Source organism: Loxodonta africana, chromosome 19 (assembly GCF_030014295.1).
Source record: "Loxodonta africana isolate mLoxAfr1 chromosome 19, mLoxAfr1.hap2, whole genome shotgun sequence".
Classification (NCBI taxonomy): Eukaryota; Metazoa; Chordata; class Mammalia; order Proboscidea; family Elephantidae; genus Loxodonta; species Loxodonta africana.
The window spans coordinates 1,729,395-1,743,896 of NC_087360.1; the positions used below are offsets into that span (position 1 = coordinate 1,729,395).

The 14,502-nt window shown below is 49.7% G+C and overlaps 1 protein-coding gene across 1 annotated transcript in view; it reads left to right on the forward strand.

Moving 5' to 3' along the window:
• The window catches only part of RIMBP2 (RIMS binding protein 2), a 236,471-nt gene that overhangs the window by 157,255 nt on the left and 64,714 nt on the right, over positions 1 to 14,502 (forward strand). The window contains exons 3-5 of the mRNA XM_064272043.1: positions 35 to 124; positions 5,067 to 5,189; positions 13,315 to 13,419. Of these exons, the coding sequence (XP_064128113.1) occupies positions 13,318 to 13,419 (102 nt within the window). The 5' untranslated portion in view covers positions 35 to 124; positions 5,067 to 5,189; positions 13,315 to 13,317. The remainder of the gene's footprint in view (positions 1 to 34; positions 125 to 5,066; positions 5,190 to 13,314; positions 13,420 to 14,502) is intronic.

The window sequence follows — 14,502 nt, forward strand, 5'->3', positions numbered from 1 at the left end:
ACTGAGCTCACAGCACCCTCTCCTTCTGTCCTAGGAACACGAACGGAAGGATGCTACCCAGGGAGAGAGTCGTCTGAGCGTCCACTATGCAGGCCTGCTCACAGAGGCCTGGCAGCTCCACGAGGTAACTGAGCACCCCCAGTGCTAGGGCATCTGGGAGCCATGGGAGCCGGGGAGGGAAGCAATCACTGGACACCACCCACGTGAGGTGGCCTGAGGCTCCGGGTCATCCAAGGCCCTCCTCGTGCTGCTTCATGTGACCCGCCCCATAGAGCACCCAGTCATGTCCACCTGTCATCTCCACTTAGAAGTCTATTAGATGCCATCACCTGAACGAGGACGGAACAGAACATCTGATGTCCACTCTCCTGACCATTGTCCCTGCCCGCATTTCCTTACCCCAGCACCTAACACGGCTGTCCACCAGCTGCTCCAGCCTATATGCTAGGAGCCACACTTCTGCTCCCCGACATCCAGCTCCAGCAGCCACGGCAGCCCCAGACACCCCATGCCTGTCTTCTCTCTGCCCACTGCAGTCAGACCCTGGGGCCACCATCTTCTCTTGTCTGGAAGCTGAAACAATTCCCTAATTAGTCCGTCTACTTCTTTCTGTCATTCTCGCCCAGAAGCCAGAGTGATTTTATAATGCAAGCCAGATCACGGCCCTTCTCTGATTAACCCTTCCAGTGCCTCCCGTAAATGTAACTGAAGCCCCTCCCCATGGCTGCCACCTTACTACCTGCTGTTCCACCTGTTACTGTCTGAGCCCCACCCACTCTGGCCCTCTGTTTTGTCCTCGGACTACCAGGCTTGTCTCAGCACTTGTCAGGACTCTCTACTCTTCCATCTCCGGACAGCAGGCAGGTTCCTGCCATCCAGCCTCGGCATCAAACTCCCCCCTCGGTGAGACTTTCACGGTGGCCACTCTGGTGCCCCCACCTTATCCCTCCTCCTTGTGGCGTGACCCCCAGTTCTATTTTCTTCATGCCCCTTATCACCCTCTCATCGCTGCCCTGGCCTATCACATGTCTTCCTGATGTGCTCATTTGTGTTCACCCCTCCCCCCTTGAGAACGTCGCCTCCTCAATAGCAGAGACCTTTTTTGGTGGTGGTTCGGCTCACTCCAAGGCCATGTGAAAAGGCTGCTGTATCTCGACCGTCCCAGACCTGTCACAGGACTCACAGTACAAGGTGCCTCCCATGTGTTGGAGTAGGATTGTGCTTCACAGGGTTTTCAGTGGCTTATTGAAAGATCTCCAGGTCTTTCTTCCGAGGCACCCCTGGGTGGACTCAAACAACCATACAAATGACTTAGAACATTGAAGATTTGTGCACTTGACGTATGTTAATATATATGTAAAACGGACATCCTTTTTATAGTTTATAACTTCAAAAACTAGTCCTAATCTGACCCAGGGAATACTTGAGTGATAACACCAATATTAGATTATTGTTTAAAAAGCAAAAATGAAAAACGCTTGCCATTAAGGTCGGTTCTGACTCCTGGAGACCCCACGTGTGTCTGAGCAGAACTGTGCTCCTAAAGGTTTTCCATGGGTGGTTTTTGGGAAGTAGATCACCAGGCCTTTCTTCCAAGGTGCCTCTGGGTGGACTTGAACCTCCAGCCTTTCAGATAGCGGCCAAGTGCATAGACGGTTTGTGCCACCTGGAGACCGAACACCTAGTAGGGCTCGGTGGCTATCTGTTGGAGGAGTGATTGGTGGTTTGGGGTTGCTAGTCTCATGGCTTTGCCAAAAAATATGTCAAGGACCCACTGAGTTCTCACAATTTGTATAAAAATTAGAGCTTTCTTGACCTGACATTTGCTTTCTTGCCTTCTGTTTGGTCATTTTTTTTTTTTTTCAAAAAAGATGTGTTTTCCGTACCCCCAGCTCTCCGTGGCGTGCCCTTTCCCCCATATTCTCAGCCCTCACTCTCTCTGTTCTCTTTCCTTTCCACACCCGCTCTCAGGGAAGGCTCTGTAAACTCTCACACTGAGGGCTGAGTGTGTGATGAGGCTGAGTGAATCTCTGCCCAGGACAAAACAGAAACAAAAATGTGAAAAAACGGTAGTGCCGACACACTGGTGGGGGGGAGCTAAGCATAGGCAGGGCTGGTCCCGGGGTGGCCTTCTCCCTTCCATTCGATGGCACCATGTGCACACCTGCCTGTCCCTGTGGCAGCCGTGGTGCCAGGCTCCCACGTCTGGGAAGGTGACTCCAGCTTTGTGAGGCCCAGGCAGAGCTGAGAAACAACACTCGGTACAGATATTCAGCTAAGCCGTGCTTGTCAGCCGAGTGGGGTAGAATCCCTGCTCTCAGCCCTCGCTCCTGAAGAGCAAGACCCCTTCTCAGACCTGGCCTTCTGACTGTGCTATTTGAAGTCCCTGTCCCTATAGGATTTATGTGAGAGCCACCATTATATTTTGAATCCCAAATTCCTTTTTAAAAATTAAAAAAAGAAAAATTTACAGTGTCTTTTAGAGGTCCTGGGTAGTACGAGCAGTTTGCGAGATCAACTGCTAACCTAAAGGTTGGTGGTTCAAACCCACCCAGTGGCTGTGTGGAAGAAAGGTCTGGCAACCTGCCTCTGTAAAGATTACAGCCAAGAGACACTCGTGGAGCACGGTTCTACTCTGAAAACACAGGGGGTCGCCATGAGTCAGTATTGATGGCAACGAGTTTGGTTTTTGGTTTTCGATTTTTTTAGAGTAGTTTTCTGTTTTCAGAAGAAATGCGCAGAAAATACAGAATTCCCGCATGTATCTCCTCCCCTGGAAACCCTGGTGGCATAGTGGTTAAGTGCTACGGCTGCTAACCAAAGCGTTGGCAGTTTGAATCCGCCAGGTGCTCCTTGGAAACTCTATGGGGCAGCTCTACTCTGTCCTACAGGGTCGCTACGAGTCGGGATCGACTGGACAGCACTGGCTTTGGTCTGGTTTGTCTCCTCCTCCCCCTGCAGTTTCCCCTGTTATTATCAAGTTGCACTTGGCGCGCTACATTTGTTGCCATTTAGGAATCAATGTGGATACATTACTATGAACTACAGTCCACGGCTGGCACAGAAGTTCTCTGTGTGGGACAGGCCTAGGGGTCTGTGACGTGCCCACTGTGACAGGTGTCCGGCAGAACAGCCTCGCTGCCCTAGAAGTGCCCTCTGCTCTGGCTGTCCTCCCTCGTCTCCTCCCGAGCCCCTGGCAACCACTGATCTTTTCCCCGTCTCTGTAGTTGTATCTTCCCCAGAGTGCCATGTAGTTGGTATCATAGTTTGTAGCTTTCTCATACTGGCTTCTTTCACTCGAAAATACCAGCAGGATTTTTTTTACATGAGGTTGGAAACCACTTCCTCTGCTGCCACCAGCTGGACATTTAAACAAGCCTGCAGGCCACAGACAGGAGCCCTGGTGGCGCAGTGCTTAAAGTGCTCAGCTGTGAACCAAAAGGTCAGCTGTTCGAACCCACCAGCCCCTGCACAGGAGAAAGATGTGGCAGTCTGCTTCCATAAAGATCACAGCCTTGGAAACCCTGTGGGGCAGTTCTACTCCATCTTGTAGGGTCTCTATGAGTGGGAAGCGACTCGAGGGCAATGGGTGTTTTTGGCAGGACACGGACTCTGCGCTCCCCTCCCTTCAGGTTTGCAGGGTGTCTGAGGGAGCCAGTGAGGCACCTAGCACAAGCAGGAATAGTGGAGCTTCAGGGCAAAGGCTGGGGACAGGCAGGGCGCCCGGATCCCCCAGCCCTCTGCCTGCTCTGTGCACTGCTAAGTTTTTCTTCAAAGTGCCAGGGCCAGCTCGCTGCAAGAGAGAGATAACATATGAGACCCAAACCATCGTTGCCATCAAGTCAATTGCAACTCACAGAGACCGTATAGGACAGAGTAAAACTGCCTCATAGGGTTTCTAAGGAATTGCTGTTGGATTTGAACTGCTGACCTTTTGGTTGCAGCTAAGCTCTTAACCACTGGACCACCAGGGCTCCAGTACATGAGACAGTAGCTCCCAAAAGACTGTCTTTTGGGCTGAGTGTCTTTGTGTCCCCCGGAAACCAGGGGAGGCAGACGGGGTAGGGGTTAGAAAGCATTCACCCTTTGCACCAGCTTCACTGGGGTGGGGGGCTGATCACCACACACCTGCTGTAACACTAGAACCTCACCTGGTTCCCAGGAAGACATTTGGGGATCTCCAGTCCCGGCTCTGATCCTTGCTTGGGTTTGCAGTCTGCTTTCTGGTAGCCCTGGTTAAGAGAGTGAAGTTGATTATCAGGGCTCTGAATTACAAACAGAAGGCCCTGAGTGGTGCAAATCATGAACACACTTTCTGCTAACCAAAAGGTTGGAGGTTCAAACTCACCGAGAGGTGCCTCAGAAGAAAGGATTGGTGATCACTTCCAAAAAATCGGCATTAAAAACCCCATGGAGCACAGTTCTGCTCTGACGTGTGGGGTCATCATGAGTCAGAGTCAACTCAAAGGTGATTGTGTGTGTGTGTGTGTGTGTGTAATTATGGATGTAAGAAGATGTGTGGTCAGCACCTTCCCTGAGGCCGGATCAGAAATGCTTTGCTTTTTAACACTTTGAAGAGGTCTTTTGCAGCACATTTGCCCAATGCAATATGTCATTTGCTTTCTCAACTGGTGCTTCCATGGTTGTTGATGGTTGATCCAAGTTGAATGAAATCCTTCACAACTTCAGTCTCTTCTCCAGACTTCCACACCAGTCCAGTGTCTCCAAGGATGTGATGGGGTCCCTTGCCTCTCCCCAGCCACTGCACAAACTGGCCAGTTGGGGTCGTGTTCCCAGGCCTGAACCATCCACTGTGGCTGTAGGGGGCAGGGAAGGTGGGGGAGAGGAGGAGGGAGACTTGCATTGAGTGCGCAGCCCTTGATTGCATGTTTCACCTGGAGCAGGAGTGGACCCACCCGTGATGTCCATGGATTGAGAGGGAGGGAGGGGAAGATCCCAAGAGGAACCTAAGGAAGAAGCGACAGACGCTGTTTGGGACAGACACCCACTGAGGTCCTCACGCACCCTGTAAGCAGCCTCCTTTTCTCCATCCTTTCTCTCTGCAGCGGAAAGCAGACCATGGTCGGCTTCACCACACGCTCGCCACAGTGACCGAGGAACGCGATTTGGCTGTGAAGGAGAAGTGCCAGCTCCGAGCCAAGCTGGAGAACCTAGAACAGGTCCTAAAGGTAGGACACTGCTGACTTGGTAACGCTGCCTGTCTTTCTTAGGGTCAGCATGAGGAAGGGGGCTGAATTTCAAAGCAGGGAGCGGTAGAAATGGTTTTCAAAGCCATCATCAGAATCCCGGGCTCTGGGGGCCGTGTTTACCCTCCCTTATGCTGTAAAAGGCAATAAATAACAAAATGCGAGTGTTTCTGGAAGCGATCCCGTAAAGCCAATTATCCATTTTCATCTCTTAGGATGTTAAACACAGCTGAGCCAGAGAGGCAAGGCAGCATCCTGAATGGGAACTGAGCTTCCTTAAGTGACAGACCAGAGGTGTCAACGCGGGTTTCTCTAACTGCGTGAATTTTAAGCTGTTCCTCAGATGTTTAACGACCTTTGTTGTAAAGAGAACAGCTAACTCAGAAAACTGCTTTATCAGGGTGTGGGTAATTGGATGCTCTCCAAGCATTTCCCATGGGCTGGGACCTCCTTCAGTATTTAATGGGTGGGCTGACTTGCTCTTGGTGCCACTGAGTTAAGCAGAATGAATTCTTTAGCTTTTTTTTTTTTAAGTGCTATTTTTTTTTATTGGGTTCTCATTGAGGATTTTTTTAAAAGAACAATAATCACCTCCAGCCCTACCACGGAGTATATAGATTGCTTGAATCATTTGCATTTCACAAGTAAGGAAAACAGTGACGTGCTGCGCTGGCTCATGTTCTTAAATCAAAAAGTGGTTCTGACTCTACCCGTAGCTCGTTGAGGGAAGCTGCTGGAGCTTCGAGGGTCGCTAACTCAAATGCCTTCAGGGACCCAGCAGGTACTATAACGAATGCAAGACACAGACATTTGTTTGTGTATTAACGCCTTAAGAATATTTTCACCTCCTAAAAAGATTCACATTTTCCCCACTTTTCTCTGAGACCGTAACCTTTCTGTCTTTCATCTTCCCATGTTTTAGAGCTCTGGCTTTGGAAAAATCTTTCCTTACTACAATAAAAAGAACATTGCGAGCCTCAGTGTCAGGCACACAATAGGGAGTGGTGGGGTCTGTGGCAAGCCATGTCGACTTAGAATAAATCTACATGTCTAAAACCACATGGCCTGTCAGAAGGAGACAAATAATACTCAGCTCTAGAAATGCAGACTTTCTAGTTCATTTCTTCATTCATAAATATTTTTTCAGAGCCGATTATATTAGAGTAGCTATAAAGGAGAATTTAGATTTTTGCTTCGGGAGGATAGAGCAGCAAACAAAACCAGACTCATGGACCCTACGTTTTAGTGGGAGATGAAAAAAAAAAAGTTGTGTTCGAGTCGCCCTTGACTCACGGCAGCCCTCTTGTGTGTCAGAGTAGAAATGTGCTCCACAGGGTTTTCAGCGGCCAATATTTTGGCAGCAGATCACCAGGCCTTTCTTCCAAGACGCCTCTGGATCAGACATTCAATAAATAGCTTAAAAATGAAATACTAAAAAATATTCAAATAATCCAAAAGAAGGTAGGAGAGGGAAAATAGAATGACAGAGAGGGAACAAACGGAAAACAAGTAACAGAGCGGTAGCCCGAGACTGAAACTTATCGACTAAGACACTGAGGATAATTGCCATGCAGTTTATTTTGAATTTGATTTTGCATCCGGTCCTTACATCAACCTTGGGAGTTGGTGTCCTTTTTCTCCGTTCTATAACCGAGGAGTGGAGACTCAGAGAGGGACATAACTTACCCAGATCACACAACCTGTGAGGACAGAACTGGCATCTGGACGAAGATCTTGCTGACCGTGTTCCCTCCGTGACGAAATAGTGCTTTGGGAAAATGATGTTAATAAGGGTGGGCAGAATGAGCAACACTCAAAAACAGTTGCCAGCGAGCCGATTCCAACTCACAGTGACCCCACGTGTGCCAGGATAGAACTGCCCTCCACAGGGTTTTCAGGGTCTGATGTTTTGGAAGTCAGTCACCAGGCCTCTCTTCTGGGGCACCTCTGGGTGGACTCAAACCTCTAACCTTCTGGTTAGAAGTCAAGAGCTTCACCGTTGGCACCACCCAGGGACTCCTTAAACTAAGATACCTGGATAAATATATTTATTTTGGCCTCCAGAATTTGTATGCCTCTTTTTCATGCAAATTCTCACTACGATGAGCCTAATTTCCATAGATGGTACAGGAAGTCACATGGCATTTGAAAAAAATGACTTTCAATCGCTCCTCTTTTTATTTTTGAAGACATGAGCTCAGCAGATGCCTGCATTTCCACCAGATGCTGGGTCAAAGGAAGTTGCGTGCCCAGGAAGGCTTCGGTATTTCCATGGTGCATAGCAGGTCCCGCTAATGTGACATTAAAAGCATTGCTGTTGACTCCTGAAAGGGAAATTACTTTTCCTGTAATCTCTTCGCTCAGGCAAGGCCAGGTCCAAAGCAGAAGATAAATCCACCTTTGTTCTAACGTCAGGAGATAGCTCAGTTTGCCCCACGTTCATTCACTCCGTGTCACATCCGTGCTTTCCTCGGGAAGTCACATCTTGGCATTTGTGGGCTACTTAAGCACTGGCGTTAATGTCGGCATCTGGTTATAAATATCCCTGCTTTAAAAATAAATCAGGCCACAGGCAGAGCCTTTCAGACAGGCATTTCTTGCATAATCCTTACTGCTTTTCAGATGTGAGCTCTTCTCTTGGGATGTGTCATGTGCCTCTGGATTAGGGAAGATAGATGATAGATGACTGATGATAAAGGGGGTAGATAGAGAAGGAGAGATGGAGAGAGATGGATGGCTGGATGGATGGACGACGGGTGGGTGGGCGATGGATGGATGGATGGATGGATGGATGGACGGATGGATGATGGGTGCATGGGTGATGGATGGATGGATGGATGGGTGATGGGTGGGTGGGTGATGGATGGATGGGTGGGTGGATGATAGATGATAGGTAGACGATAGATAGAAGATAGATAAATGATAGACAGGGAAGCTGAGGACTGGGGCAGTAGCTGAGAGGGGAACATGGGCTTTGAAGGCAAGATTAGGAAAGATGGGCACTGAAGCTAAAAGAAGTCCCCAGGTAGCCTTGCCCTCCTGATGACTGCACCCACCACACTTACCCGCAGAGATTCCCTCCTCTGAGGTGTATATCTTCTCACAGTTATGTTTTCTGACAGGTCCCTGAGTGGCACAAATGGTTTGTGTTCGACTGCTAACCTTAAAGGCTGGCGGTTCAAACCCCCCCAGTGGCACCACGGAATAAAGGCCTGATGACTGCTTCCAAAAGGTCACAGCCATTTAACACCCTGTAGAACATAGTTCTCCTCTGACACACATGGGGTCGCTATTAGTCTGGGTCAACTCCACGGCCAAGGGTTTGGTTTTTGGTTAATGATTTTCTGACTCCTACTTCACACTGCCTTGGTTCGTTAGCCTGAGAAATTCCCAAGCCATTTCTGTTGCTGTCATCTCAGTCCATCTAGTCCACCTGCGTTCATCTTCAGCCTCTCTACAGAGACGCCGTGGAGGTGTCTGTCTGCTGCCCTTTATCCACGAGCTGGTCCTGCCTCCATGGCCCCAGGCTCTCACGCAGACGCCTGGAACCGTTTCTGTGTTTGGTGAATGTTCCGAATGAGTCCTTGAAGGAAGGTGGTTTCCTCTGCTTCTAATAACTTCCTTCCCAACGCTAAATAAAGATTACATGGGCTGATTTGGCAGTGCCCCACTGCGAAATAAACAGAAGCGCAAGAATTAGCAGGAACAATAGTGTAATTAAGCAGCTGCCGAATTGTTCGCCCAGGCCGTGTTGGCTGCTTGGGGGTCTAAAGCCGCTCACCCGCCCCGGTCGTGGTTCAGGATGAGAGTGGCTGCTTGCAGGGTGTCTCGTCCCAGAAGCAGGGCCGTGGTGACGGGCACACTGGCATGAGGTATGACACCTGGGGTGGTGCCCAGCCTTTGCTCCGTTCCAGCTATGCGGCCGTAAGCAAGGGGCCTCGCTGCCGCGAGCCTTGTCCCCTGTTTGTAAAATCCTGATCCCCGCACACAGCTCGGCACCTGCGCGCCAAAACGCCCCTGTGTGTGTGAGAGTAGCCTCTGCTCCACAGGGTTTTCACTGGTAGATTTTTTAGAAGTAGATTGCCAGGTCTTTCTTCCGAGGAGCCTCTGGGTGGACTTGAACCTCTAACCTTTTTGTTAGCAGCTAAGTGTATTAATCGTTTGGACCACCCAGGGACTCTGCCTGGCATACAGTTAGTGCTTAATAAATAGTGGCCACCCTCTTTTACTTATCACCATCACCTTTCCATCACGATTGTGATTGTCACTCACTGCTTGTGGCTTGAGCCCCTGCCCGCTTCACAAATCCTGGCTCCCCTCAGGCATGTGTGTGGTATCACGGTCACTTATCCTCCACAGGTGCAACGGGAGAAGCGTTCTTACATTTGTAGGAAAAGGTAACACAGAGTACTTAGTAGATGGTAGGTACAATTCTATCTCATGTAAGGTTCACAACAACTCTATGAGGTACATGTTAAGTAATAAAAACCAAACCAGCTGCCACTGAGTTGACTCTGACTTACGGCGACCCTGTATGTGCTCCGTAGGGTTTTCAATCACTGAGTTTTTGGAAGGAGATCATCAGGCCTTCAAGTCTTTAGAAGTGACTGGACCCAAGTTGGTTATCACAGCTCTGCAGGAAAAGGCATATCTCAAGACTGGCTCTTGGGGGGCGGGGGTGTATGGGAAGTACCAGATCTCCTGCCCAGGAAGGTCAGAGCTAGTCAGGCTCAGGACAGGCACAGACGTAAGAGGAGGCGTGTGTGGTTTGCCCACCTGCCGTGTTCTGGACCCACCCTGAGCAGGTTACCATGATGACTGAGGGCTCGGCTCCGGGTTTACGGGGTTTGCTCACTCAGGTTCTGTTTCCCCGGGGTCTGATGGGTTCTGCGCACCTGAGTTCCATTTCTATGGGGTCTTATGGGTTCTGCTCACTCATATTCCATTTCCCTGGGACTTTATGGGTTCTGCTCACCTGAGTTCCGTTTTCCTGGGATCTTACAGGTTCTGCTCACTCAGGTTCCATTCCCCTGGGACCACAGGTTCTGTGCCTTCTCATGCAGCAGAGAAACCACCACTTGTCTGCCGGGTGCAGAGCTAATTACAGCTTCCGGGTGGGCTGGATTCTTCTCTAGAGACAGCAGGGGGGACACAAAGGTTATTCCACTAAAACTTGAAGGTGAATCACAGCACGTCACCCTCGTGGGCTCGCATGGAACAGTGGGCAGAAGGGAGACTTGGCTTCTTAGCAGCGCACTGCCATGTGAACAGTGGACCTTCCACAGTTTGTGTTAGTTACTGCTGTTAGGCTCCAAGATATTTCTCAGAGGGAAGGAGCTTTCGGTGGACAAGGGTGGGTGAAGCTGGGCAAAATGGCAAAAGGATATGACCTGCCCCTGTGTGTCCTTCTTCCATGTTTTCCCATGCCCTTCCCCCACCTCGGCCCCTACGAACCCTCTCTCACCCCTCCCTCCAAGGCCTCTTTGCATCCTTGCTTCTTTTGGGTCGTCCTTCAAATTGAGGAAATAATGGGTGTGTGCACTTTGTTCATGCATCTTGAAGGCTAAAATCCTTTAAGATGCCAAAAATACATAAAAATAAAGTTACATATATAGGTATGTATATATCTATAAGTATACATAAATATACATATGCATACATACACGTATATGCATAGACATATCAAACCAAAAAACCCATTGCCGTTGAGTTGATTCCGACTCATAGGACAGAGTAGAGCTGCCCAATAGAGTTTCCAAGGAGCACCTGGCCGATTCTAACTGGCGACCTTTTGGTTAGCAGCCATAGCTCTTAGCCACTATGCCGCCAGGGTTTCCAACACACACGTATACATGCATACGTATGCATACATATATACTTGTTTTCATAGATATATACACATACATACACATAGGTATATACACATCTATCCATATACATGGCAGCGGTGGTGGCCCAGTGATTAAGAGCTACGGCTGCTAACCAAAGGGTTTTTGGTTTTTTATACGTACACATACGTAGATATACACATATCCATACACATGAAAAAAAAAAAAAAAACCAAACCCACTGCTGTCGAGTCGATTCCAACTCATAGTGACCCCACAGGACAAAGAACTGCCCCAGAGAGTTTCCAAGGAGTGCCTGGTGGATTCGAACTGCCGACCTCTTGGTTAGCAGCCGTAGCTCTTAACCACTACACCACCAGCGTTTCCTCCATCCGCATACATATAGATAAATATACATATATATGCGTACACATACATGTGCATTCATAGACTCACAGCGACCCTACAGGACAGCATAGAAGTGCCCCGTAGGGGTTCCACGCCGTGGCTGGTAGATTCGAACTGCTGACCTTTTGGTTAGCAACAAGCTCTTAACCACTGTGCCTCCAGGGCCCCTACAAAGATATACGTACATACGGATACACGTGTGTATATACGCACACAGATATATGTACATACATATGGATACACACGTGTATATATGCACACAGATATATGTACATACATACAGATACACACGTGTATATACACACACAGATATATGTACATACATACAGATACACACGTGTATATACGCACACAGATATATGTACATACATATGCATACACACACATACATACAGATATACACACACACACGCACACGTGCATATATGTTGTTGTTAGTTGCCGTTGAGTCGCCTCCAGTGCATGGTGACCTCACATATAACGTATGAAACACGGCCCGGTCCTGCACCACGTTCGGGGTGTTGGTCTATTTGAATCCATTGTGTGGCTATTGTGGCCACCTCGTGGAGGGTTTCCCTCGCATTTGCTGACCCTCTACTCTACCAACCACGAGGTCCTTCTGCGGCGGTCAGTCCCTCCTATGACGCATCTGCAGTAAACAAGTCAATGTCTGTGATCCACAGGGTTTTCATTGGCTGGTTTTCAGAAGTAGCTTACCAGGCCTTTCTTCCTGGTCTTAGTCTGGAGGATCCACTGAACCTGTCTGCCATAGGTGACCGTGCTGGGATTCGACCCGTGGTACAGCTTCCAGCATCAGAGCGGCACGTAGGCCACCACATTATGAAAAAGGGACAGACGGGTGAAGTATTAAAAAAAAAGTATATGTACACACCCGCACACACACACGTGTACGTATGCATGTATGTATGCATTATATATTATGATATATGATCTGTTATATATAATTATGTATTGTATATTAAAATTTTTTTGGGTATATTATAATTATATAATTAATAAAAAAAAGTCAAGTTCAAGCCCAAGAGAAGCTACGTTCGGCCTCCTTGCCCCCATCTATGCCAAGGTGGGTCCTGACATCACAGATACGTAAGGCAGCAGGTGGCAGGAGGAGGGGCGGGTCCACGCCCTTTGTGGTGTCTGGCAGGACACCGTAAGATGTCTTAGCAGCTGTAACGTGGTGTCGTTTCTCATGCCTGTCCTGTGTTGCTGGGGCTCACGGATGGGCATTGTTAGTGGTCATAAAGAGCCCCCCTGGATGGTGTAAATGGCGAATATGCTCGGCTGCTAACCAGAAGGTTGGAGGTTCAAGTCCACCCAGAGGCACCTCGGAAGAAAGACCTGGCAATCTGCTTCTGAAGAACCAGCTATTGAAAGCCCTGTGTTGCCCAGTTCTCCCCTGACACACGCAGGGTCATCACCATGAGTTGGAGTTGAATCCACGGGAACTGGCAAAATATGACTTAAATACGAATAAAGTGCTTGAACTAGTGCCCGGTTTATAGGAGAAGATCAATAAATGTTCACTGTTGTTTGTAAATGACCTGTAAAAAAAATAGAGAAGCGAGGGATCACGTTCTCCAAATGAGGAAACAGGAAAGCGGCCTTAGTCTGAAGACTCCCAGCTCTGCACGGGAGGAAAAGTAAAAGCAGGGGCCGGGGAGGCTCCCTGGCAGCAGGGTCTCCCGGTCCGCTCTGTCCCCTCGGGAGAAGCCTGGGCGGGAGAGGGGCTGCTGTGGGGAGGCGTGTCGTCCATCCACCCCCGGCTCAGGCTGAGTCAGAGTGGGCTGGCTGCTCTGCGCTCACGACGCGTGCGGCCGGCTGGTGCTGAGCCTGCTGTCTTGTCCCCACAGCACATGCGAGAGGCCGCCGAGCGGCGGCAGCAGCTGGAGGTGGAGCATGACCAAGCCCTGGCCGTCCTCACTGCCAAGCAGCAGGAAATTGACCTTCTGCAGAAGGTGAGGGGCAGGCGGGACATGGTGGGTAAGTGCTGGTGCCATCGGAGGGTGGCTACACTCACTGGCTCAAGGGCCCCCTTTCATTACAGAGAGAGCCCTAGAGTCATTTCTGCTTTCCCATATCCTCTCCTTTCCCCAAAATCAACTCGTGTTCCTTTCCTCTGATGAACACACAGATTGGAAGTTGTAGCACCTGACGCTGGTGAGGTTGCAGGAGAAAGGCCCTCCCACGCGCGCGTGGCCGGGTAGGGGAATCAAGCCGTCTACAAGCTGCAAGACTAAAATTAAAACACACTGGGTGGGACGGGGCAACCCCTGCCTGGGAGTGTGCCCTGCAGGAGATACAGAGCTGTCAAGAGGAGGCTATTTGTGATTGTGTTTGGAGTATGGTTGTAGTGGGGGTGGGAACTGGGTGAGACAGAATGCCGCTCCTACTGAGGTGTACAGGGGGCACTTCCACACTGTGGAACAGGGTGAGGTTATTAAAAGGAATTGTTTGGGTTTCTATTGTTATCCTGGGGAGATATGCACCACGTGTTATTAAGTGAGCAAGTCAAGTTGCGGAGAAATATTTGTAGAGTGATCCCACTTAGAAAGGAAAAGGGCGACAAAAGAGAAGGAGAGAAGTGAAAAGAGAAAAGGAGGGAGACAGGGATTTGGAGAGGAAGGAAGGAACACTCTGTAGCCCCTGTGACGGGGTGTCAGCTGAGGAGCCAGCTCCCAGCCCTCTCCCGGCCCTAGGCATGGCCCTCACTCTCCTCTCTCTCCAAATGGGGATGAAGACCCCACTTGTAGGGCCAAGGAGCTTGAGGCTCCTTGGGCTGCGGAAACAAAACACTACAAAGTGGATGGCTTTAAAGAATGGGAGCTTAGTGTGTCAGGGTTCTGGGGGCTGAAGTGCAAGCCAAGGTGTCAGCCGCGTGCGTTCCTTCTCAGGGATCCACAGGAACCCCCCCCCCCCCGCCACAAGCCTCTCCTGGCTTCTGGTGGCTGCCAGCCCCCCTGGTTGTTCCTCTGCTGCTTGTAGACATGTCTTCTTCTGGGGTCTGTCTTCCGCATGTGACTGTCCTCCCTCACGTAAGA